The sequence below is a fragment of the Cydia splendana genome, chromosome 7 (genome assembly GCF_910591565.1).
Source record: "Cydia splendana chromosome 7, ilCydSple1.2, whole genome shotgun sequence".
In the NCBI taxonomy this organism is placed as follows: Eukaryota; Metazoa; Arthropoda; class Insecta; order Lepidoptera; family Tortricidae; genus Cydia; species Cydia splendana.
In genome coordinates, this window is record NC_085966.1 from 12,845,818 (window position 1) to 12,872,841 (window position 27,024).

Below are 27,024 nucleotides of genomic sequence, written 5' to 3' on the forward strand. Positions count from 1 at the left end.
AAAGGAAGCCATTTCAAAAACCTTTTTAATTATTTTATTTCTTATGAAGGAGCACTTTATGCTTTGATTACCCTTGCCAAGGATGCAATGCCTAAAGTATGTCCCACTTTTTGCAACTTCGGCATAGCGTAACTTTGCTTTCACCTCTGTTCCTATAAAAGCTCTTGTAAAACAGGCGCCTTCCGCACCTTTGCATTAACCAAGATTAAAAAAATCATAAGATAAAAGCAAAAGCGTGGACGGAATATTAATTACTCAACGAGAATTTTATATCTCAATGAAAAACCACTTTTAATAGAAAAACGTTTATTCCAAGCCAAAACATAACGACATTGTCGATAACAATTTGAAAAGTGAGAAAATGAGTATCGATACAAAAATATTAGATCTACATGTGCTTACAGACGAATCACAATAACACTCCTTGACGAAATCCTTATTATTGTGAATTTTCAAATCCTTCACAATTTCTTTAATAAGTGCATCTTGATTAACGTCGTAAACAATCCCTTTTGTAGACTCCTTTTTACTGTCATGATAATATTCGTTATCATCGTAGGGTCTTCTTTCGCGGCTGTCGTTGTCTTCATAATATAAATCTTCTTCAAAACGCGTCGTTTGCTTACGGCACTTGTGTTTATGTTTCCGAGGAATTTTCAAATCGCTGAATATTGGTTGTGGATAGCTAACTGTATATGGAATCATCGGAGCTTCACTAGCAAAATATGTATAGGGTACATAAACAGGGTAGAAACTGTATGGATTAGAAGTTACAAAGTCTTGGTATGGCTGACCCTGACTGCAAGAGTGGTTAGTTACGGCGCCAAGGCGAGAGCACTCGTGAGCTCTAGCGTTCGGAGTTGAGTGGGTACATCTTTTCTTATTATGACTAGTGCCCGAACATTTGCATGGACTTGATGGATTCGTTTTTTTACACTTACACTTTTCTTTGACTCCAAGGTCAGGTAAACTTCTCATCCCGATGACTTTACTGTTAAATGGTATGTTTTTTGAAGATTTATTAATTTCTGGTTTTACCCATAGTACCTTATTACGATTTAGTTCTTCATGTTCTGCCAGTTTATTTGCTTCAAATTTCAACTCCGATGTTATCTCAGATTTCGGTAAAGGGTCTAAATATTCGTCGTGGTTTTTTGTTTTGATATCGACGAGCTTGTTCTGATCTATTATGTCAACATCCCTTACGTTATTTATGTGCTTGAAAATTGGCCAATTCTGTTTTATTTCGAGAGTTGGAGTAATCAAATGATGCTTACTTGAAAGGGGTAAAGGATTTTTAGAACTGTCTCTTTGGTCATGTCTTTGTTCCAAAGATAGCAGCATTTCATCGCTCAGTATTTTGTCAAAAATATTGGACTTCAAATCATTATTTAGATTGCTTGTTTTATGGATCGTTCCTTTAGGTTGAGCAGCACCTGAAAAAAAACGTTTATTACAGACCGTGCAACATTTTAATAATATGGAACGTGAAAGGAAATTTACATCAAGTTTACCTCTTGAGTTGGAAATTTCTTGGCGTCCTCCTACATAATTCGTAGTCCTTATGGATCTTTGGGTGAAACAGTTTATCTCCGAATGCGTAAAATATGCAAACACTAAAAAATAGAATACAAAAAACATAACAGAAAATGGACATTTTACTGACACCAGTTGAAAGCTGCCAAGTCTTTATATAACGAATCTATTAGGCCATGTTTGACAATTATTTTGGATAGGTTATTTTGCTTTAGGATATTTTATTATGATAAATGTAAAATTTATCGTGTTGTTTATTTGTGTCAGTAATATTGGTGGGTGCTGCTGTGATTACTGCAGGATATGTCCTAGCCACACGCTCTGCATGTATAAGGTGGGTTAATTAGTTGATTAGTGGCGCGGCGGTGTATCCGTAGTGTGCAGGCCAAACCCTGCATTCTATTCAAATGGTTTGTACATAACGTCACACGTGCATATCATGCAGTCACGTAGGTAACCGCTAAGCTATTATTGTTAGAGAAAATTCACTTCATATTGCAATAAAATGTCTAGATTAAGGGTCAGTTGCACCAAACTGTATGTCACCCTTACAGTGTTCGCTAAATATTTATGTATGGGAAGTTTCATAGTTCACTGGTGACTAACGTTGATCAGTCTGTTAACTGTGGTTGGTGCAACTGGCCCTAATCATGGGATTAGTTGTCAAGCGGACCCCAGGCTCCCATGAGCCGTGGCAAAATGCCGGGATAACGCCAGGAAGAAGAAGGTGCAACTGGCCCTAAGACTTTATTTTTTACGGTTGTTTAATTTTGCAATAGACAGCAGCAACGTACTGAGTAAAATTTCTTAAACAAAAACAACGCGAAATACCTGCCCTTACGAACTTAATTTATCAACATTGTCTAGCTTATATAGCCCTAATAAATCCCTTATAACTGTAGTAGGCATACAGTATTACTCGTAGGAATTTATATAAATAACAGATGTTTTCAAGTCAAACAATGATTGGCATGTAAAACAAAGGATGTTTTAGCTCTCGGAAAACTGGATAAATATGGAAAGCAAATTCAGAGATAAAGCAAAAACACAGAGACATAAATGACGGAATAATACCTAACTATAGGCTAAGCTCTCAGTACATTTTTGACTTCGGAAAACAGTCCATATTACTTAAGATTATCTGACACATATCACTGACAATTATTCTTTCTGCAATACATATATATCCTACTACGCACGCAGCTTTGAATAAATACCCAATACACAATCTCCTGCTATTTAAAAAGTTGTGGCGGCTAAAATAAAATTCTACATTCTCTTGCGCTGCATTTTATACTTTTACTTGTATTTGACATTGTCAAACTGTGCGCTGTGTGTTACTCTCGGCACAATACACGTGGGGTCATTTTTAAACTCTTGTAAGACTTCTATGCTTATTTAAGTTAATTGCAAAAACACAACCCCGGTCTTAACTCCAGTTCCCTAAATCGGGAACTTTTTAATCACCTGGCTTTTCAGAAAACTCACGCTGCACGATTGCCAGACTCGTGGTTTTAATTTGTACTGAAGAACCTGCGAAAAAGTACGAAAAGTTTTAATTTCCGAAACAAACAAAACACCAGCTTTCTTCATTTATTTTTAATCAACAGAGATGCAAAATATGTGTAGCTAGGGCAAATTAGAACGACTGAACTTCTGAAGCCATACTAAATTATAAAATTTTATTAGTAACTTAGGTAGAGTTAGACCTAGATAAGTCTGCAACGATTTTGATAACACACGCAGTGCAAGTGTTATTTTAAACGTCAGTGTCAAAAGTGACATTTCTTCAACCAAAAACGTCACTTTTGACACTGACATATTAAAATCAGAATACGCCTGTAAGTCAATTTCAGTCAAGAGTCTTAGAGCATTTAATAACTGGAGTCGTCTTTAAGAGCTTACCCCTCTGCCGAAAACCTTACACAATTGTGCAAACTTTTAAGTATATGTCAAATGTATGGCTATGTGTACGTTACGTACAAAAATAGCCATACATTTGACGTGCCCCTCCCCCGCAAAAATCGGCAGACTGTTTTGTACAGAGAATTACAGACAAGGTTATTAAATGCGCTAAGATTTGAGTAGGTACGTATATCATAATTATTATAGTTATTATAATAACCTTTCCTACGACCCTACCTTTCTTACTTTTAGCCTTTTGTACGATAAGTTTTCTTTTGTGCAATAAAGTTTAAATAAATAATTATTTATTTTTACAGAGACCGGGGCCGGGCCCGTATTGCAGATCGTACGACGAGACGGCTTTAATAACGAAGGAGGATGTCGAGACGATCGTCAACAAAATCAATCAGAGGAGGAACTTTGTCGCCCTCGGGCTGGCCAGGAACTTACCGAGTGCCGCTAACATGAATCAAATGGTTAGTCTCAGAAAAATATTTTTCACACCACCTATTCGGAAAAGAGCTTTTTCTGCCCTGCTAGGATCCCTCCTAAGTGGCACAAAGGCCTCAAAGTGGCACTTTTCTTCCCTGCTAGGAGGGATCAATGTAACACTTTTCTGTTTTAGCACACTATTTTTAAATTTTTTTGCACATTATTTTTTTAGCTTAAATAATCTGTTTAAGCATCAGATTGTGTCAACACTAAGATTTTTTTATTTTTCTCATAGTTGATGTGAATAGCAGTACTTATGTGTCACACGGTATCAAAATTATTTCGTCTTGGGCGTTAACACTTGAATCCCTCATTACGCTCATCGCTTTATTCAGGATTCAATTAACGCCCTTGACGGAAATATATCATTTTGATCCCTTGTAACACAAACTACTATACTTAGATACATTGATTTACTCATTAATTACTTTCGCTGACTTGGTAGATATGGGGGCGTTAAGGCCCCAATACACAGTGGCTAACGATGGGTCATGCCAAGCCTCAGCCATGGGCGACTATGTGAACACTGGTGAACACCATAACGCTACGCCATGATTCCTTTGAAGTGTCAAAAAAACTGACAACTTCCCAATTGCTCACCACGGTATACAACTTTAGTGATGGCCAGTCGCCCGGCATTGTATAATGTAAAATTTTCACCTCGCGTAATTTGAAAACTATAATTTTTACCGATATTCTTCAAAGGCATTTAGGGCCACGCCCCACTAGCGTCTCCCGCAAGCGTCTAGTCAACTTTATGGCTACTGCTCGATGCAATCGCAACGTTGGCGCAACTGTGCAGCTACGCCATTTTCCATAGCGCTGACTAGACGTCGACGCTCAAAAAACGCTAATGTGGGGTGGGCCTTATTGTAGAAATTTTAATGAAGTGTATATTGTTAATTGTCAGTTTTGTTGTTACTTCATCTGTTTTTCTAATAACAATGAAAAACCTCAAAATGGGACAAAAAAGTGAGAATATGAATGGGAAATACCACTTAACAAGTTGTTCCCCGATTAAGTTTTTTTTTTAATAAATTATATCACTCAGAATTATTTAAAACGTCGCAACTGGAAACCGGAAAATCACAGGTAATTATCTCGGTAGGTACAGTCAACTGTGAAAATATGGGTGCACAAATCATCTCAAAAATATCTCCCATAGCTCTTATGTCAGCGAATTTAGAACTATGGGACATATTTTTGAATAAGTTGACTACATACCCATATTTTTACAGTTGACTGGACCTACCCATCAGAAGGTAAACGAGGCAATCACGAGTTAATCACAATGTCTAGCTGACTGAACAAAACCATCAAAACTATATTTCTCGAAAATGGGACCAGCTAGACCCAATTATTAACATTTAAGGCCTGTGCACGCCGGCTGCGTGTGCGTGACGTGGACGTGCGCGTGCGGCGTTGTAATATACAGATCCTTATAAGAGACGGCACACCGCTTGCGTGACGTGTGCGTGTGCGGCTCCAACATTTTAGCGCACGCGCACGTGCACGTCACGCACACGCAAGCCGGTGTGCACAGCCCTTTAACGTCCTACTGATGCTGTACTCGTAAATATCACCCAAACACAGAAAAAATACTATGAAAAAAAAACAACTACCTACCTACTAAAAGTTAAATTTGTTTAGAGACACACCCGGCACCTATATGTCTGAGCTAAAAAAACTAGGTAGTTCATGAAATTATCTTTAGCCTCATAATTAAAAAAAAAAAAAAAAACAAATATGAAACCAACAAGCAAACCACATGAGGCGTCTCAAAATGAAGTTAGAAACATATAGAAGTTAAAAGTTATAAACCGTGTAAACTTAAATAAACAGACCGATCGAACTGATTTATGAATAACTAGGTACATAAGTAGGTATATTAATAATATTATTCATTATTAGAGCGTTTCTTTTATTTTATGCCATTTTTATATACTGTGACCTTTTTTGCCACTTTTGTGTTATTTCTACTCAGAATCACGAGCTTTTCGATCCTAATGGGATAAAAAAATGTTCCAGAGTTTTTTCCTATTGGGTTATCATTTGTCCATATACTTTGTATGGCGGTAACGACAAGGAAAGTTTGAAAAATGTATGGAAATTTTAGGACACTTTTTTTCTCCTATAAGGATGAAAAGGGCTCGCGATCCTGACTAGAAATAACACAAAAATGGCAAAAAATAAAAGAAACGCTCACTAACGCATTCACTGCCAACGTTTCCGTGGCGATACACGCGTAGCCGATTCTAGGATTTTTCCGCTTTGTAGAGGAAAGCGACTACGCACAGAGCGCCCGCCAAGCGGGTTCCCGGCAATCTATGTATTAATATTGTTCTGCTGCTCTACGAAAAGCATTAAAAATTCAATTCCTCAGTGAGCGGTGTTGAGTAGGTATTATATTTTAAATTTTCTCTCTTTTGAAACTTCCGGCTACCGGAAGGTGAATCGAGAAAATATTTGACTTATTACCCGGAAGCACTCCGATTGAGCTGTCTGCTAAATAATTCACTTAGTTTATTCAAGTATAAATAAAGCCACTTCAAAATGAATAAACCATAACGGACGCGAGCTGAGTCTGTATCTTTAGGTATATAAATAAAAGTAAACAAACAATTTGTAAATTTTCGGGTAGTTATAACATTTGTTGGTTAACCAACCAAATACAAAACCGCCTGGATCCGTCACTGAACGACCTGACTTTAACCTACATTATTTGATCATGTAATGTTTTCATCTACCCTCAACTGACTTAAGAGCCCATCAACGTGCACACTAGCGCCACTTCTAAATAAACGTGATTATTTAAATTTAACCGAGAAATTTAACGACAGGTATTTAAATAAGGGGGCCGCTACGTACTGTATTGTGTATTTAAGTACCTTTTGAAAACATTAAACTAGTTTTTATGTTGCTGGATTCGTCGATCTAGGAACTCAAAACAAAAACGGCTGTTTTGAGTTCCTAGATCGACGAATCCAGCAACATAAAAACTAGTTTGATGTACTTATTCAAAAGGTACTTGAATACACAATACAGTACGTAGCGGCCCCCTTTTTTAAATACCTGTCGTTAAATTTAAATAATCACGATTATTTAGCAGTGGCGCTAGTGTGCACGTTGATGGGCTCTTAAGGAGGCATTTGAGGGTAGAATTTGTTTACTTTTATTTAAATACCTAAAGATACAGAGTATAGACGGGCCTACCTAGCCTATAAACAGGCCGTAACATAGATTGTCCCAAACCCCATTGAATTATGAGTACCGTAAAACGGAGTGAAAAGACACGATTTTCAACTTCAAGGACGATTTTCGCCAATAATCCAAATGATAAAAGTAAAAATTTTGATATCATTTTTTGAGTCTTGGTTAGTTCTTCAATTTCGCATTTGTGAAATAATTTTTTACCTACCCAATTCAGAGAAAATCAAAGAAAACTACCTGTTTTCGCCATATCCTTAAAACGGGGTCGATAGACACAAGAACGGGGTGAATAGAAATATTAAGTTTTAGTCGGCATAGGCATCGAATTTGGTCATTATTATGTTGATATTCTATCGGCAAATGGTATATATATCTGTTAAATAGCAATTTGACACTAAATTATTTTTTCGTGTCTTTTAACCCCCAAGGCGTGTCTTTACACTCCTTTGTGGTATCTAATCACCCCCTATGGCGTAACTACTCACCCCTTATGCGTTTCCACAGACCCCTTTATCACGTAAAATTGCTTGTTATTAGTTTTTTGCAAAAAAATGCTTGATTATAGAGAAAATTTGTGATATTATTTATTATTTAGGTACTACAGATACTATATTACCAGGTTAGCTAACTTTTACTTAGTTAATGTCAAAACATTTACCGCTAGAACAAAGTTCAGACAGGCTTCATTTCTTACCTCGGCGAGACCTTACTTTAGAGTCAAAAAAATCTAACTTTTAGGCAGTTTGATTAAGTTCTTTTGACCGGTATCAATGTAGAGAATAAATAGTCTACTATATACGCATTCCAAAAAAACGAATTTTGGAGATGTACGTTTTTAAATATATCAACTTGAAAGAAGAAGTTCAAAATTTCTCTATTCACCCCGCGATTTCTCTTACGGTAAGAATTATTTACAACCCATTACAACACATTACGCATTTACGTATCTGTTTCTAATTTACATGACTAAGGACACGAAACATGGAACCAAAATTTAAATTACATCATACGAGTATACTCGTAAGTACATCGTTATATAAACTCAAGCAATTGTTCACCGTATTCGCCCGCAGCAAATTCCAAATTCAAACTGGAGCCTATTGCATAATAAAATACAAGTAAATCTATTAATGATATAACTATGTAGCACGTAGCACGTACTCGTAAAATCTCTAATAGTATAAGCTTGTATTTTATTATGCAATAGCCATTAGACCCCTGGTTTTCCAAAGTCACTTACAGTAGTGATCCGTGTTGCGGCATAACGGTTAAGGCCCCGTGGTTTCAGGTTCTACTTTCACTTAATTAATTAATTTATTGTAAGTTTTAACATAAATAAATTAATCGATGAGTTCAATCAACTAATTTTTAGAAGAATATATTTAATCAATAACGTTTTTTCCTAATTACAGCGTTGGTCTGAAGAGCTGGCTTTATTTGCACAACGATGGGCAGACCAGTGCGACCCCGCCGTGCGCCCCGATAGGAAGGACCTCTGTCGCGATTTGGGTAAACAATAGTGTATATTTTCCATATATCTTCTATTAATTAATACACAACTAGGTGTATAATATTTAGTCACTATAGTCAGTCTTATAAACTCGTGCTTTTCCTAGAAAAGTTAAAAATCACTTCAAAGTGTGTCAAAATTATGCCCAGTACAAGAAACAGTATTCGATATTGATGACTACACGTACAGTAACACAGTGCACACCAAGCGTTATGACGCACATACATACTTACAGAATGCTTACAGATATATAAATGTACTTACAAATAAATAAAATTCAGTTTTAGTTTAGAAAGTAGGTTAAATGACAAACTATACCTACCTATTTTGAAATATAAGGAAAAATACTGCTGTTTCAGTGGACACAAAAGTCGGGCAGAGCATTGCTACTGTGATGGGTCTATCGCCTGGATTAAGCGTTAAAAGTTTCGTGGAAATGTGGTACATGCAAGCTTTAGACTACAATGGAAGTGTCACTTATTACAACCAGTAAGTAACTGTATGTTTATTACAATTATTTATTTATTATAACTAAAAATCTCGCAGTTCTGACGATTTTTTTACGTAAATTTTGTGAGTTAAGTATGTTTAACTTTTAGGTACCTAAATTAAATACCTAGAATTTGCTAATTACCTATATTACTTCTAGGAGTAATGTATGATAATTGACCTGAATATATATATATTTATTGTTTGGCTTCAGTAATTTATAGAGACCCCTTTCAAAATGTTTTTAAAATTATTGCAAAATCATTCCGACTGCCATATTTTAATAGTTCTTGTCTACGCGGAAATAATATCCTGTTGTTTTCAGAATTCAATAATAACACTGTATGCTTGATAGTGGTTGACCAATCAATGAAAACCTTTTTCAGATCAGAGGGCCGTAAAACTGATGATTTCACACAATTAATCTGGGCAGAAACAACGCTAGTCGGCTGCGGGAAAGCAAGATTTAACGTGAGTATCGCAATATTGAATGATGGTAGGTATTCGACTTTTGCAGTCACTTTTCCCATGTTAAGCGGGAGAGTTTCCCGATGTGAAATCTCATGGTACAAATAAGTTAATATTTTATAATTCATTCAATTTGAAAGGCCAATAAACTAACATAATAATACTTTCCAGATAGACGACAAAGGCACGATGATAGACAGATTCGTTTGTAACTTTGCTCCCAAAGGAAACGTTCGAGGCAAACCAGTGTACACTATTGGATACCCGGCGACGCAATGCAAAGAAAACTCTCATAAAGATGAAAGATTTACGGGCCTTTGTAAATCTGTTATAGAAAAACGTAAAATGTTCAGATATTTAATTTAAGTACTTTAACTCTTTGAACGTCAAGCGCCAGACACATGTGCAGTGTCAAGACGCAATTCCTGTATAACTAAAAAAAATATTCTATCAGCATAAGTTTGGTTGGTAATTACAGTATTTATTCTCGATCTTGATGTTGAATTATGTCTTAGCACTCATGGCGTTCATGATACGTATACTGTATAATTTTTGACGCTCAAAAAGTTAAATCATTACGTGCTTAGTAAGCTTACACGTGATGATAAGTACTCATTTGTGTTATTTTAGCTCAGAAAACAATGGCAACAACCGAAAACAGTCTGTTGAGAATCATTAACTTGTCGAAAAATCCAGTGAAGTTGGATATGGACCCTCTTCGACTCGACTACAAAAACCGAGAGATGAAACAAGATAGATTTAATTTTATGAGACACCAGAATTTGAGACACATCCCAAATAGCACGCGCGGTAAGGATAATTAAAGCAAAATGTCTCATGGCTAATTGTTCTATACGACTTTTAGGTACATGATACAAAATGATTTTGTTTTAATTTCAGGACTCGTACACCACATAACACCAGTGAGGCAACAAAGTATACAAGAATTACCAAATATTGCTCCATTGCATGATGTTATAAATCGCCAAAACCTCTTAGGACATTCTCCGAACATTTACGGTGCTTTTTACAGAACAAGATCTCCAATAGAAAATTACAGAAGGAATGACTACATGAGAGATACGGTTAACCCTAATTATTATGATGTCAACCTGGAACCACTAACTTATGATGGGCAATGTACTCGTAAGTCAGGAACTGTTCATAATTATAATGCTTGCCACTCTGTTAGTGAAATAGGACATCCTCAATGTAGTCGAAAAGCCAAAGAAAGAAATGAATATATACTAACATCTCCACCTTCCTGCAAGAAAAAAGACCATGCATCTATAAATGCATGTGACTCACAAAAACTTACTTGTGTACTGAATCCAGCCACAACTATAAACAATTGCAATTACAAATGTCATTGTCTTAACATTGAGAATCCGGGCTTGGAAAATCGTCGCCGAATCCCAGGCGAATATGTGTACTACGATTACCTTCCGAACTTAGCCCTTCGTGGTGGGGTAGAATTCCACGGTAGGCACCCTACAAAGCATCATACAGATTCAATTACCTTAAGGACTAAAGACCAAAGTACTGGCAACTACAAAGAAGATTATTACGACATAAATATACCTAAGCAAATAACAAATACACCAAGATCGTTGCGAAAGAATTATCGTAACCACCATCCCTATTTCGTAAATCCTAGAGAAAGGTCAAAAAGACTAATGGAAACACGATTTTCGAATCTTTGGAAAGTAGATGAATCACATAAACGATCAAAACGTAATCCAATATATACGACACTGCGAAACAATATAAAAAGTAAATTAAGAACATACGGAAACATTGAAATTATTTCAGAACCCATAACGATACCAGGAAAAGATTTCAATGAACATCGTCATGAAAGTGCAGACAGGTCTTTGTCGTTTGACGAGTTAATGAATTTTAGAAAAAACCGCGGTGGGGAAATTGACTATAACATAAGAAGAAAAAACAAAAACGACAAAAAAACTGTTAAACCGAAAACCACTAAACCCAAAACCACTAAACCTCAAATTACTAAACCTAAAACCACTAAACCTACAACCACTAAACCAACAACCACTAAACTTACAACCACTAAACCTAAAACGACTAAACAAAAACTCGCTATTAGAAAAGACGAAAAGGGCAGCGAATCATCAAAAGCGCCAGAGACAACTACGTCTTCTACTATACAAATGACTATAATCGGTAGCTTTTCTCCGCAGAGCGCTTGTACACGTAGAATTACATGTACATGGACGATGCCAAAAATGACTGATGCGAATGGCAAAGTCATTGATAATGGTGGTGGTGGTGGAGGTGGCGGAGGTGGCGGTGGCGGAGGTGGCTGGAATGGCGGGGGTGGCGGAGGTTTTCCAAACGGGAGGACGCCGTGGGGACACGTTGAAAACTGTACCCGAAGATATACTTGTAGTCGCATATTCTACAATCGAAACGTACAAGCAAGCGATACTGCCGCCGGGGAAACGACTCTTCCAGATGAAGATTATTGTGAGCGACGAGCACTCGATGTAAGACGAAAAGATTTGGATGAGACCGGAACTGTACATCGTTATAAACATTCCAATGAACCATCTCTAGTTACGCCTTCGATGAAAAATGAATGTACTGGGAAAGCTTATGTCGATTGCTTATGCAATGATCAAAAACCAAGAAAAAAAAGAAGCCACGCTTGCAAACACAAGGAAGATAAAGAAGTTCCAGAATGTAAATCAAAGAAAAAGGAGATCCCTAAAAATTTGTTGGTTTTAGCTTTTAGTAAAATCTTACAATCGTGGGAATATAATCGTAAGAAGCATAGAAAAACTCGTAGTGAGTGCCATTGTAATGCAAGTGTACCGACACGTATGTATATTAGTCACATGTTTATATTCTTTATTTTTATCACACTAAATTAAACAAATTAATAATAACTGAGATTGTTTATTTGTCTCTGATAACATAACATAAACAATTTACGACAGGCAATACAATAATTGATACTAAAGGGATCAATGTCAAACATTTACTTCGGGGAAAAATTTTATTGTATTCTAATACAAAATTTTCTACTTCACTGTTATGTTTTACTGATGACAGTTTGTTATGAAATGAAATATGTTTCCCATTAGGGCGCTCATAAAATCTCGACATCATACTTATATCGTAGTCTAACCCAAAAGATTTATGTTTTTTAACATTTTTGTTCCTTCGTTTTTTCCTTTTAGATAAATTTGTTTCTTTTCTTATAGACATATCATTCAAACCTAAAAATATAATAGATTTGATTAATACTTATTTAGGTGTAACTCTCTGCCTATTGCATAGGTTGCCTTAGCGTAGAGTCCGTCTCAGCTAACTCTGCTTCTATTTCCACAGAAGATGTCTGAATGTGCTTTTTTATAATGGCATTATATTTTCAAATAAATTTGATATTTATGATGATATTCCACATTTTGTCATTGCAAATGCCATGCAGATTTACCTTGGACGACATATAGTTTGCACCGTTTCGCGGTATGTACACGTTGTTCGAGAGATGGGTGCAAGTTATAAATCGTCGACAGTATAATTATTCTGTATATTCATATCACAAACATATTATTGGAACGGTTGGGTCACTTACACATAAGAACACATAATATCTTCTTTTAAATAAAGAATAAAATAAAATTAAAGAGTAAAAAATGAGTCTTGGACAGGTACTATATGTAGGTAGCCATATTAAAGTCATGTAAAAACTATGTAGTTATTTGATAATTTATTATTTACTTTCAGATTTTTCAGCAATATCTTTTAGAAAATTCCTCATATTGCTGTAACCACTAGTTTGTAGCCTCATGTCATCAGGTGAAAGAGGTCTCATTCTTGTTGTAGTTTCTATAATGGGTTCCGTTTCAAGTATTTCTTCTATAAAATCTCGGGTAGGTCTGCTTTTTCTTATTTCTTCAATTTCCATTACAACATCTGGCTCCGAAGGTTTATAAGTAATTTCGTAATCAGTTTCCCTAAATATTTTTGTTGTTTCTTCTCCATCGTATTCAGGAAAAAAGTAATGTCCAGTAAAATCGTAACTTGACTTAACTGCAGAAACTGCTTGTATTTTAATGGGATTGACAAATGGTCCCAGTATTTCTTGTGTTACTTGATCATTTATTCCATCTGCAACAACAAATAAATTTCAAGTACTTAATAAGTACGTAATTATATTAGACCTCATTTTTCTCAATAAAAAAAATATATAAGTAAATATTTTATAACCTGTGTGCCTGAACATAACTGCTTCAACCAGATTAACAAGTAATGTTGAATTAACATAATCTGTGCTGATCGTTTCGGGTTTCGTTGGTGATGTCGCCTTTTTGTAAATGTTATTTACGAACTCAGCCACTTTTTCATCTTTGACAATATTTCCAGACGAAGTAGGTACAGTAGTAGCAAGAATAGCTTTCAAAGCTGGGTCATCACTTAGTTTATTTTTTACAATTTTAACAATTTCATCAACTGCTAATTCGTTTTTACATTTAGATACCCCTGGAGTAGTACTGCTCGAAAAATGTTCTTTTGTTAATTCAAACAAATGTGAAAAATAATCAAAAGTCATATTGTCGTCCCCGTACAGGTGAGGGCCATCTGTAGTCAAATTTGTTGCTTGATTATTTATTACAGAGGATTCGTCTACACTTATAATATCGGTTGTGAATTCAGCTTCGTCAGATTCAGAATCATCTATATCTGCATTATCGGTTCCATGTAAATTAATTGGCTGAGAATCTGAAATAAAGTCAAAATGTTTTTTTTTGTAGCCGTAAATAATGCTAGTGCAATAAAAGCCAACGCAGGACAGCTTGTGGCGCGCTGTTGAGGATTGGCGACCTCACGTATATTATGTTTAACGTCCAATGACAACTCTCTACTCTCAACCCTCACACCGGTGTTGCCCTTAAACCATCGTAGTCAAAAAGGTCTCTACGTATTGGCCTCCCAAATGTCCGGCACACCATTGCACATCAATACATACAAAATAAACTTGTACGCTAAACAATGTTAATATCTGTCTTCTACAATAAATAAACTTATATCCTTCTTCAGAAAAAAATATCAATATAATCCACTTACTACATAATGTCTTATAAGTGTCACTGGTACCATAGTCACATTTGCCAGGTTGCCCAGCTGAGTAAACTGGTTGATTTAATTGGTTCCCTAATGGAGCGAAATTGCATACTAATCTGTATACCACTCGATTTTTTTTCTCCTCTGAATCTTTGAAATATTCCTGTAAATAAAAATTATTAATAACTGCTCATTATAAAATAAGATCATAGTGATCCGTCTTGATAAGTGATTAGTTATTCCAATTAGAAAAAGAATAATGGCCACTACTAAGAAAATAAGTAAAGAATATACCACACCGAATATCATGACTACATAGGTACTTTGAAAAAATCTCATATCTCACACTGATACACAAAGTTGAAAAGCAGTAATCTGTATGCATCCTATACATAATGTTTACATTTTTCTTTTGATTATAAGAACAAGATACTTTTTTTTTCAAAGTAGTGCCGATATACAATTTCATCCCATCTCCCTGATCGACACATTATGGGTTAATAATCAAAACACAAGTAGGTCAATCATTGACTAATCCGCCACTATGGCCATGATGATGTGATCCTGTTATCCGTCAGGACTCGCAGAAAAAAAATCCATTTGTCGCGATCTTGAGCGGCTAATTCCAGCTCTTCCCAACCGAGACCAATTAATATAGCCTCTTTCTCAACGGATCGCCTCGATGTAGTGCTTGGTCGCCCCGACCGTCTTCTGTCAGTCGATTGCCAGCAGAGACCCAGACAAGCAGGGGCTTGGGCGCTTGGACAGGATTAGTAACCATGACACAATAATAACTTACTTTGAATTTCACTCCTCCACACCCCACTTGGTATGAAGCTGCCCATACTAATTGCGTGAATTGATTGTAACTGGATGGTCCTGATTCACTTGATCTGGAAAAATACAGTAGTAAGACGGGCGTACCGGACCGCTACCTCTCTCTCATGAATAGTCGCATCCTTAACAGACGTATACGGTGAACCACTTCCAGTCGAACGAACAGCGCTCATAGGCCAAGAAAGGTACGCTCGGCTAGTATGGCGGAATGGAAATAATTAGTAATAGCTGAAATTTTCGGTGTATGGGACAGATAATAAATCTAGTGATTACGTCGATACATAATCCAAATAAATATATTACATTTAGGTATTTAAAAAAAAATGTAAAAATAAAAAAAATCACAGAAAGTTTGTAAAAAATATTAATAACATTTTTTAAATTTATACTCATAGAGAAATATTTGCTTTATGACATTAAGCATGAATCACACAAAAAATAATTCTGTATCCTACATTTAAAGTAATTAACCTACGGTTATTATTAAATTCAGTATATTTCCGTCCTCAAAAATGGTAATAGGCTATTTTTTCTCTCATTATTTCCAAATTACAATAAGTACAAGCGTTGCAATTTAATCGTACACTAAATAATACCGTATGGTAGGTTTTATGGGGTTATGCATTAATTGCCTGGTTAAAAATGGTAATAGATCAATATCATATGGGATTTTTATTATGAGTTCTCTTTCGTCGAATACTGTAAAAATCGGCTTGAAATATGATTCGTAACACAAAAAACCATCAAAAACGTTATCGTTGCTTTAAAGTTGCCGCGCACGAGCCAGCGAGCTAACGCGATTGGTCGTTGCATGGAGCGGGGCGACGGAACGATGAAACTTCCATTGCCCCGAGCGCGAATATTTAAAAAAGTATTTAGTATATTTACTATTTACTCGGTCAAAACATATGTACCAGTGAACGTAAAAAATATGGGAGACTAGATTCGAACTAATTTTCAGCTTTAATCTGGGCAAGAGTGCTGTAAATAAGAAAGTAAATTTTACGTAATTGCAGGCTTTCCGTCTTTGCGTGCGCGTTAAATTTAATACAATAATAGGCCAATTATATAGGGCTATTATACTGACACACACCCAATTTGATAGCAGAAAAAGACGCGAAATTAAAATTTTCTTAGGGAAATCAAATCTTCGCGCCTATAAGTTTAAACCATTTAAGGTTTCAATAGCGGTCATTTAAGTACCACCCCTCACCACTAAAATGTAATTATCAAAAACGACAGTTGCTAATGTTCCCTAAAGTAAGCATTTCTAGTTATTGCTGCAATACAGTGGTACCGGGCACCTTGCGACGCAAGGCCGAGCAGGAATCGCAAACCTTAAAATATTTGCACTAATTAATTGAGTTAGGATTTTGTTAGTACTCTTTAATTGAATAGCAAAAAATATAAGTTATGTATTAGAAATACCGTTTTTAGTCGATTATTAATTGAGTAATTATTGTTAAACTTATTTTTACCGTGTGGTGTCGGTTAAAATTTCACTAGTAACATCATTTGGCGACTAGGGCAATAAAAGTCGACACCATAACCAACAAATTAACAAACAACAATAACCAACAAATTAACAAACAACAAAAATTTGCAGTAATATTCCAAAACTCGACTGAACGCAAGCGCACCGAACCGTGTCGCTCCCCTGACGCGACTCAGAGTCACAAAACGTAAGGCCGTGGTATTAACGTCAGCGGATAGCTGAGCGGCGAGCGGTGACTGCAGGCGGCAATAAGGTGTTCAGTTAATGTTTTTATAATTTGAAATGACTTCGTTTCCATGTAGAAATAACCAAACAGACTTTAGAAGCATTTAATATTTTATTTGTGGCCGTATAAATTATGTTTTATTGGTAAATTAATTACAATTATTCATATTTGTGGATAAAACAATATACATACTATAATTAATACTAAATTAACATTAAATAAATACATTATTTATGACATAAAAATACATTGCGCGTATTTAACTACTTACCACTGTTTAATTACGATACTTGCAAGCAAGTAGTAAAGTATATGGCTCCATCCTATCCTGTACCACGATATACAAGCGATAACATTTTTGCGAGTTTTGTATAGATAATGGATTTGTCGCTAGAAAATTACGATATCGAGATAAAAGTCAGGTCTCTGAGCGCTATAAACCTTAAATGCTTTTTACTTATACATGTTTTAAATTTGCCGCGCTTTTTCTAGTCAAGCTGAATGTGTTTCACTATAGAATAGTAATCGAATTGGTTCAGATTTAACGTTTAATGCATATAAATAACATAATTAGTAAATAACATAATTTTGGACTAAGTACATTATATTATACATGACATCAGGCTATGGTTTGGCGCACCGTGACCCTGAACTGCGCGGTAATGTGTTACGGCTGTTAAGTGAAGTCCAGACGGTATGATCAAATCGACCGATTTGATCAGAAATGAAATTGGGGTCAATCTCCAAATTAAGCAACAATTAAACAACTGTACCGATATTTGGAACCTCAGAATAATATACCCGGCCGGATACCGGATAGTAACTTTGCTTGATTTCAGAGTAAACAAATTGGATTTAAGTAACAGTCACTGTCATATTGTACATTACTCGTTTATTATTTCAAAACAATTTAAACATCCACTCACTTGCACGCGTAGGTACCTACTCATTTCGAACATAGAAATGAGTCCGCGCCAACGTTCACCACGAAACAGGTTAAAACCTGCACAATGCGCACCTAAAAACCGAAATGTAGGTATTGTTAAATTTAGTTTGTAGTTAATTAGTTTTTTGGTGTAAGTGTATGAACCAAGGTCTGAAATAAATGATTTTTTATTTTTTTTATTGTTCCGCCGGCCGAAGATTCGGCGCTCGGATACCGTATATTTGGCCGACGGTCAGGCCGAATATCCGGTATCTGACCAAACAACTATCCATTGCATCATTTGCATCTCTAATTGAGAGTGGCAACACTGTCGTAGGTCGTATTGCCCTTTTCTAGCATATACGTCCCTCGCTCCTACATTCCCACCACACAGGCAGGTTGCTTTGTCAGTTATACAAGGCAAATTTTCAAGTCATTGGCTTGCTGTTTTTCCATCTGGAAGGTCGTGAAGCTAAACTGCTGGTGAGTTTTTGAATTTGTACCTCAGTTTAGCTGACTATATTGAAATAGTTATATATTTTACAAGGGGGCAAAGTTGTTGTTTAACCGCTCGTGCTAATATTGATACTTGAGCAAGTAAAACATTCGAAACATGGAATCTTGAGCGTTGCGAGGGTTAAACAAAATTTGCCCCAAGTGAAACACAAAATGTTTCACCATACCAACCCGAAGCAAATATTAAATGTAAAAATATCATACAAAATCAAATACAAATGAATGTTATTAAATATTTATGATTTAAAAGTCAATTCTACCAGCAAATATAAGAAAACAACTCAAAATTTGCATTTGATTCCTTTGCCTCACTTGTGAATAAAATGAAACTTTGCTCTCAGTTTTTGAAGCGCAAAGTAAGCCTTTCCGAGCTGGTGTGGTGAAAAACAGTTTCTAACGGCTTATGCCGCTCGAAATAAATAATTAAATTTTTCACGCCACTGTTCGGAAATGTGGCAATAGATGGTCTAAAACCAAGCTGGAAAGTAGGCAATAGCTGTAGCACCTGAACCACCACTACTACAATGTTTCATTGTTATCATCATCTGTCATTGGTGACAGTTCGCTACAGCAATGAGTATAATTTAAAACATAAAAATCAATAAAAGGTCTTTTTTGGCGCAACTTTTTCCTTCAAAAATAAATTTAGGTTATTTATAGGACCAATATCTTGTTAAAAAAAAAACGACATGTCAAACTATTCATTCATTCAGTCAGTTCATTCGATTCACGCTTAAGGTGTTTTTTACTTTTGTAGCTGTTTGTGGTTTTTTAGCAAAAACGCTTCTAAGTTTAGAGTCGGTTTGAAGCAAACAACAGAAAAACGCCTCTTAAATGTGATAAAAAAGAAAAAAGGCGGGATCGGAAAATTCTCACTGACTTGGATAGTACTATAAAATATAAGAAACACGTATCTACGCTCGCTATAAAAATGAGTTGTTCTAGTGAAGAAAATGATATTCTTACGCTGACGCCTACCGAAATTCAAGAGACAGCACAGGCAGTGGCTAGTAATTTGCTACCAGAGAAATCGCGGGCTAGTACTTATAGTTATGCAAATGTTTCCTTATTTCCTCGCAGTAGTCGTGAAAAGCACTATGTAATGCCTCGGCCGGAAACGCTAAAGATGGAGTCGTATTATTCGAGGGCCTCCACCAACGTGTCAGCCCTCAAACTCACTCGTCCATCTTTTAGCGGTTTTACGTCCTCTCCTATAATGTACTATAGTTGTCCGTTAAATTATCTAGCAAATAAAAACGATCCGGAATAGTGATGTGAAAGTGCAAGAGGATATTAGAAAGAGAGATGCCTAAGAGTACCATACCATAATGAATACATGTGTCTTAGCTGTATATTGTATTGTTATAAATAATGTTAAAAATGCTTTATGTTGTTAATGTGTTCCAAATTGTGCCGTTTTGGCATTAGCTGTAAGGTGCAATTTGTTATTTGAAATAAATAAATAAATACAATAAATGTTAATTTTACAAAATGTACCTATCAAATTGTATACTTTACTAAATATCTCTCTCCTCACAGGTGTTACAATAAAGGGTGTACATACTACATAATTAATTAAACACTCATAATATAATTATATTACATACACATAATAAGTATATCATAGGATAATATCCTATACATATTATGTATAATCACATTGGTTTGGCGTCTTCCCACCACCAGGCGATAACAAACATGTTTCAATATTATTCGTAGGTTCCGAATATCGGTACAGCTGTTTAATGACAGCATTTACACAAAAATAAAACGCTAATTAAATAACTTATCATATCCGGAACTACAGATGCAACGGATAATTGTTTGGCCGCATACAGGATACCGGATGTACGGCCTGACCATAGGCCGAATATTCGGTATTCAGCCGCCGAATATTCGGCCGGCGGAAATATACCTACATTCCGGTTTTTTAGGTGCGCATTGTGGAAGTTTTGACCTGTTTCGTAATGAACTTTCGCGCGGACTCATATAGGTCTATCACTAGGTACGAAATTAGTGCGCGAGCTAGTGAATGGAACGTTTAAATTGTTTTAAAATAATAATCGAGTACGATTATATTCCGATATCAAGCATAGTTACTATCCGGTATCCGGCCGGATATTAAAATAAGGGCGAGATAGGATACCGGATAGTAACCGAATATCCGGTGCATTTCTATTCGGAACCTAAAGTTTTAATCCTGCATGGTGCAAATATGTATAATTTTGAGACAATGACTTGAAAATTTGTCTTGTATAACTGACAAAGCAACCTGCCTGTGCGGTAGGAGTGTGGGGGAGAGAGGGACGTATATGCTAGAAAAAGACAATACGACCTAGGGGCTGTCCATACATGACGTCATCTATTTTTGACGATTTTTGTCCCCCCCTCCTCTAAGATCATCCAAAAATCATGCTTCGAATGACACCGTTTCCTCCTGCGTCATGCTACAATCATCCGATGTCCAGACCCGCCCCCCCCCCCCCCCCAAATTTGAAATGACTTAAATTTATGAATAGCCCCCTACGACAGTGTTGCCACTCTCAATATTATTTATTCTTAGGTTCCGAATATGGTGCAAGGAGTAAGGTGCAAAAGTGTAAACATATATTTGACGTCGACTCTTATTATGCTATGTTATACTTATTATGGAACTTAGGAACATAAACTATGAATAGAAAGAGCACGAAATAGTCAATATAATACGTTTGTTGAAAAAAAAAGTCTACAGACGCTTAGGCGCGAAGGGTTATTGTCTCATAGAAAATTTGAATTTCGCGCCTTTTTCTACTGACAAAGTTGTTGGATAGACGTTAATATCAAATGAAAGAGTGGGCCTACACACTTCGCTGTGACAGAATGTGAAAGTGTCACCAAAACTGTCAAATGACTACGATAATAAGTATTCCTTTTATAATGCCACTCCACACTATGCCATTCTGAAATTAAATAAGACGATAGATAGTCATTCGCAATTTTTATTTTTGTAGTGGGTCATAATTGACGTATATAATTACGAATATAATTTGAACATCAACCAATATTAAAATAATATTGGAAATGATATCAGTTATTTTTAATCAGCTATCATTCACGCGCGCGTTCATTTTGCTCAGACTTGGCCGCACAAATATCTGGTGCGAGCGAGACGCCCGCGCACGTTCGAATTGGCCTGTCACTTGTAGCAACTTGTAGGTAAGTACATACTTACCTACATACTATCCACGCGTCCTTGGCACGAACTCCCGCCACCGCCCGCATTGAAACTGTCCCCGCGCGCCGCAAGGAAATGTAATCCTTAGCATTAGCGCAAAGAGTTCAAATTTGGTAGTTTCATTTAGCAAATTTGTTAAAATGCACATATTTATTACATTGACCATATTTTTGTGTGATTATGTATTGAATATCACTTTGAACGTTATCAGAACAAAGTCTGCAAGAAATTATATCTATAACCATTTTTTCTAGCATGTTTAAGGCGTAAATATATATACAAGTGATACAAATAATATTGATGTCGGATTCTCGGATAAATAGCTTAATGAGGTAGTTTTATGGTAATTCAATCAAAGACCTAATTATTACTTATAAACTGAAATAAATGTCATATACTAAGAAAAAGTGACCAAGGCCTCCAGTGCCCCAGGCTGGAATCGAACCAGCGTCCTCTGCTATCGCGGCAGGTGCCTGAACCACTCGGCCACCGGGCCACAGCGACATTAGTCAAATTTTCCAAGTATATGCACTTCCTACTGAAGGCTTGTGGCGCCCCCTGGCCATCTCTAAGGCCCTATCTATCTTTATTTTCTGAAAAATAATTTAATTTGTTCAAATACTTCATAGTAATTATTACTTTTTTTTTATATCAAGTTACGACGTATATCCGTGAGGCCCCGCCATTTATTGAATGAGTTATTTTCCGTGTTAATATTTTGACTGATTCCATTGTCGACTCATTATAAATATTATTTTCGTCACGTTTACGAACTAAAAATACTATTACTATTTTTAACAAACAAGAACGGCTCTTTTTTTTAACTATTTTTTTTTTACCTACTTCCGGACAGAAAGTTGGTTGGATTCGAAAATAAAGTATCTTAAAATGATCTAAAGAACAGGAATAAAAAAAGAATTGCCTATTACTAATTAATGTTTAACGTAACCGTATCTTTACTGGAGTATCAGTCCGTACCAAGACTATATTAGTACTTTAACACATTCAATACCACTAAGTGCTACGGGTTACGCTCGTAGCGCGTAGCCACGGTTTCGTCGTATGTAGCGCGTAGTCGCTACGAACAGTGTACCCGACAGTCGGGTTCTTGGTGTTGAATGTGTTAAGACACTAAAGTATTTCTTATTTTACTGTAAGTGTGAGTCCATATTAGGTTACGGTGTCCAACATTACAAGCGAAGCGAGTGGTCCGTAGGAAAAATAAACTCTCATAAAAATTATATAGGTACATTTAGATATATATGGTCAAGCAAATCTTGTCAGTAGAAAAAGGCGCGAAATTCAAATTTTCTATGGCACGATATCCCTTCGCGCCTACTATTTTCAAATTTGCCGCCTTTTTCTACTGACTAGATCTGCTTGACCAGCAGATAGGGGATATTACTGCAATGTTCTGCCGCCAGAGTGTAGCACTACCGACTCAGTAAATTCAAAGACTAACTTATACATACTGTGCCTTAAACTGTTTTTTGACAAGTTTTCATAGACAATAAAATATGACATTGATGCATCAAGGCGGTTTGTTAACAAGGGCGCGAAAATCGAAATTTAGTTATCTGCCTCTTTATCGCTCGAATATGCAAGAGTGATAGAGAGATTAGATAACGAAATTTCGATTTTCTTGTTTCGCGGTAGGCCATGTGTCAATGTGGTTTGTTTACTGTATGTGCCACAAAGGTGCCACCTACGCAGAGCTTTGCCTAATATTCCCTATTATTGCTTTCCACGATTTTCTTTAAAACTAAATCCCTTATGTAACTGAGAACATTAATACCAGGAATTGTATAATTATTTATAACATTATAATTTTGATTCCATTTCATTTCTATGGCGCCTACGGCTTTTCTGAAATTTAATTCAATGTACAGCCACCTGCAATAATATATTACTCTTTGAAGGCCGCAAAAATATATGACACGCTCTTATGGCTCTACAAATAAGTTCGTGTCAGATATTTTTGCGGCCTTCGTTGTGTAACATATTATTGCAGGTGACTATTTACCTCATGTCATGTTTAGAGGGCCTACCGCGAATACCGAAGTTCTTAAATTGCGGGCATCTTTCTTTTTATGGCAGAATGTTGGCGATCCCATGACGTCTTCCAAACGGCAATGCGGACAAAGCCGATGCGGGTTTAATGGGTAGGACTTCTCCCGCTTGTCTCAAAGAAAGGAATGGGAGATGGGACTCCCACATAACCCTCGACGCCTCCCTCGGTCACAGGGGGCATGCGTAACAACCTCATCGTTAAAAAAAACCCTCTGTATTACTAGCGACTTACGGGCGATATCTGGATAACACGCTTGCGTTCACATTTAACAGTTGTAGGTACCACACGTCGACAAGCGCCGTCGGTGTCAACCCTGGTGCTTCACCGTACACTGTAGCGATGTTTTGTCCGACTCGCATGCTGTCTTTGAAATAGAAAAAATAATCATGTTTATATCCAAAATGTAGAGTGCAGTATCAGCGCCAATAGTGTCATTTATCAAGACTGCTATTCTTGAAACACCAATTCACGAATTAATTTACCTATATTGATTGTGTAAACAAGATACGGAGTTATGATAATTGTTGCGGCTCTCCATGATCTATTTCGAACAAACTGTTAGGTAATAGAGAAAAATAATAGGTAATCAGCTTCCATATTGCTTTCCGAGAACACACTTTTATTACTCAGAAGTCACTTATATGTTCCTCAGAAGCCTTCAGTCATATAAAATCCTGCTCCAAAACTACAAAATACGGTCGTGTTTATTATCAGAAATGAGTAAAGGCGATCATATCAGCTAACTATTTAGCCACAATAACCCATTTCAAATGCATGTTTTTGTTTTAATATGTGCAACCTGCCTATAAATGCCGCCACATAAGGCCGCCACTTAAAGAGAAACGAAGTAGGCTAGTACAGTGTAGATAGGTACAATTTCCAATATGTCGTTTTTTCGTATGAAGGTTCGGAACCCTCCATTATGCGTGATTAGGTACTGACAAAGGCGAGAATCCAATCTGTGCAACGTTGCGGATTGCGGAGCATTAATATTGGTGTGTGTGTTTGGCGTTTTATACGGGTGTCCTTTCCTCGCTACGCTCCGCTCTGCTCTTAGGGCTTACCGGGAACGCGTTTGACGTGTTGCCTCCCTGTCACACTTACGTACGAATTCACAAGTGTGACAGAGAACACGTAAGTATACCTATATCGCGACAGTCATCTTCCACTTCCCCAGCGTCTTTATTAGACACGCATTGGTCTGCCCAGCGCTGGGCGGATTCGGCTAGCTCTTCATTCCACTCCTACAACGAGAAAATATCTATAAAATGATGACGTATAAAATAACACTTGCATTGCGTGTGTGCTATCAAAATCGTTGCAGACTTCTCTTGGTCTAACTCTACCGTTTTCACGTAGCACTTAAGACTTTTTAGAGGCAGAAATAAATAGTGATTTTAAATTTTTAGCTTTAGTTATTTTAACTGTACTTAGTTTTAGTTTTATATTCATGTCATGTTACAACACTTATTATATAATAAATCTCGTTCAGTCATCTGTCCCTCCCCCCTTGTCACCTCTATAATTATTGTTCCTCTGCGCACCTCGCACAACACACTCGATACCTCGCGCGGCGGCGGCGCACCTCTATAGCAAACCGAGAAGTAGGTAAATTGCCGCTTTTTACGCATAATGATGCTAAACCGTCTCAGCTGCGACATGGGTTTAGATTTTTACTTCTAACCATGAAGGGCCTAGGAATTCCAATCTTGAGCATCTAAACTTTATATTTTCGATATCGTTCCGCCTCTTGATGGCTCCATAGATAAAATAGCAAACATAATTCTCCGCTAGGTCGACATTAACCCTTTGCAAAGATTACCATTTTAAACATATCCTCGGCGGCGGGCAGTGACCGGATATCGCCTGATGCCACTTTATCGCGTCGCGCATTTATCTTGTCGAGGATTAACTGTTTGTCCTTGTCGCTTTTTATCGTCAGCTCGTAGTCGAGGCAGCGAGCGGCGGGACCTGGAGTCTGAAATGTAATGTTGTTCCAAATAATTAAGAAAGAAAGACTGCTGGATATATTTATGCCTCCCCTAAGGTTCTCCACGACGCGCGATATCCTCATTAAAAGTTTCCCTGCGATCTTGAACAGATCATCGCCCGCCTCATTGGAAGTTTTTTCATTCTGCGATTTCCGGTTCGCAAAATAATAATTAGGCATAGCATTTAAAACCATAATGCCGAGTAAAGTTAAAAGCTCCGTAAAAGCAGCTGGGGCTAATGCACTAAACACAAGAAAATATTGGTTGGTTGGTGGTTGAAATATTGTTTTTTTTACCTTGCATAACTGCAACATTGTTAGTAGCCTTTTTAAATTTTCCGGTAACAGTGTTTGATACTTACCTAGTGAAAGTGAAATCTTGACTCGGCGCATCGTACCGGTGCAAAAGCTGATGTAATAAGCCCTAACTCTAACTGTACTCACGCTACTATGATTTACCTAAAGTAGCAAAAGTTGTCTAAGAAACCCCTTTCATGCTGATTACGTATTCATTTGCCAATTTGGACTCGGTGAGCTGAGTAGCGATAAAATAGCAAATTCAAATGCATGCTGGATGTGAGCAGCTTTAAATTGAAGTTTCTGAGTATTTTTCTAGGTGGGTAGCTACTTTAACCCTTCTCTTACCAATTGACGCGATATCGGGTCAGCAAATAAAATCAAAATTCAATTCTAAATTCAACACCTCAAGGTCGTTTTTTGCCTAGCAAGATCCCAGGGAGTTACGAGCCGGTTAGCATTAAAATCATGGTAAACTTTTACGGGATATGATATATGATACAGAGTCCATGGTATTCTTATCTCTTACCTGAAATTTACATAAGGTATGTTGGTTATTCAAGCACAAATTTGGATTGCAATATTTGTTAACACAATCTGAATAGAACACGCCTGAAAACAAAACGTAAAAAAATATGTGAGTCAACATTCGGCTATGAAATAAGGAATAAAATATAATCATAATAAATTAAAAATTGTATTGTATACAATGAAGTTAATAAGGTCTAGGTGGCTGCGAGATTCGACAC

At 36.6% G+C, this 27,024-nt stretch overlaps 3 protein-coding genes across 5 annotated transcripts; 1 reads left to right on the top strand and 2 right to left on the bottom strand.

Moving 5' to 3' along the window:
• Positions 1–289: 289 nt before the first annotated feature.
• On the bottom strand, positions 290–1,649 carry LOC134792173 (uncharacterized). Its single transcript, XM_063763412.1, has 2 exons — positions 1,515–1,649; positions 290–1,436 (listed from the first exon to the last, which is right to left on the bottom strand). The coding sequence occupies exons 1-2, from the start codon at positions 1,639–1,641 to the stop codon at positions 307–309; spliced, it is 1,257 nt and encodes a 418-aa protein (XP_063619482.1). The 5' UTR covers positions 1,642–1,649; the 3' UTR covers positions 290–306.
• Positions 1,650–1,678: 29 nt separating this feature from the next.
• Positions 1,679–12,522, top strand: LOC134792156 (venom allergen 3-like). 2 transcript variants are annotated; one of them, XM_063763379.1, is made up of 8 exons: positions 1,679–1,870; positions 3,759–3,917; positions 8,556–8,652; positions 9,013–9,142; positions 9,529–9,613; positions 9,782–9,950; positions 10,241–10,420; positions 10,511–12,522. In XM_063763379.1, exons 1-8 carry the CDS (start codon positions 1,763–1,765, stop codon positions 12,505–12,507), a joined length of 2,925 nt encoding a protein of 974 aa, XP_063619449.1. In that variant the 5' UTR covers positions 1,679–1,762; the 3' UTR covers positions 12,508–12,522. The 2 variants fall into 2 exon arrangements, with proteins under 2 accessions (XP_063619449.1, XP_063619450.1); XM_063763380.1 differs by lacking the exons at positions 10,241–10,420; positions 10,511–12,522 and having other exon boundaries at positions 1,736–1,870; positions 9,786–9,935.
• LOC134792161 (uncharacterized) lies at positions 12,517–27,010 on the bottom strand. 2 transcript variants are annotated; one of them, XM_063763392.1, is made up of 9 exons: positions 26,805–27,010; positions 25,811–25,966; positions 25,133–25,232; positions 24,220–24,352; positions 15,504–15,597; positions 14,708–14,867; positions 13,850–14,362; positions 13,361–13,750; positions 12,517–12,855 (listed from the first exon to the last, which is right to left on the bottom strand). In XM_063763392.1, exons 1-9 carry the CDS (start codon positions 26,955–26,957, stop codon positions 12,533–12,535), a joined length of 2,022 nt encoding a protein of 673 aa, XP_063619462.1. In that variant the 5' UTR covers positions 26,958–27,010; the 3' UTR covers positions 12,517–12,532. The 2 variants fall into 2 exon arrangements, with proteins under 2 accessions (XP_063619462.1, XP_063619463.1); XM_063763393.1 differs by lacking the exon at positions 12,517–12,855 and having other exon boundaries at positions 13,345–13,750; positions 26,805–27,009.
• Positions 27,011–27,024: the final 14 nt, after the last annotated feature.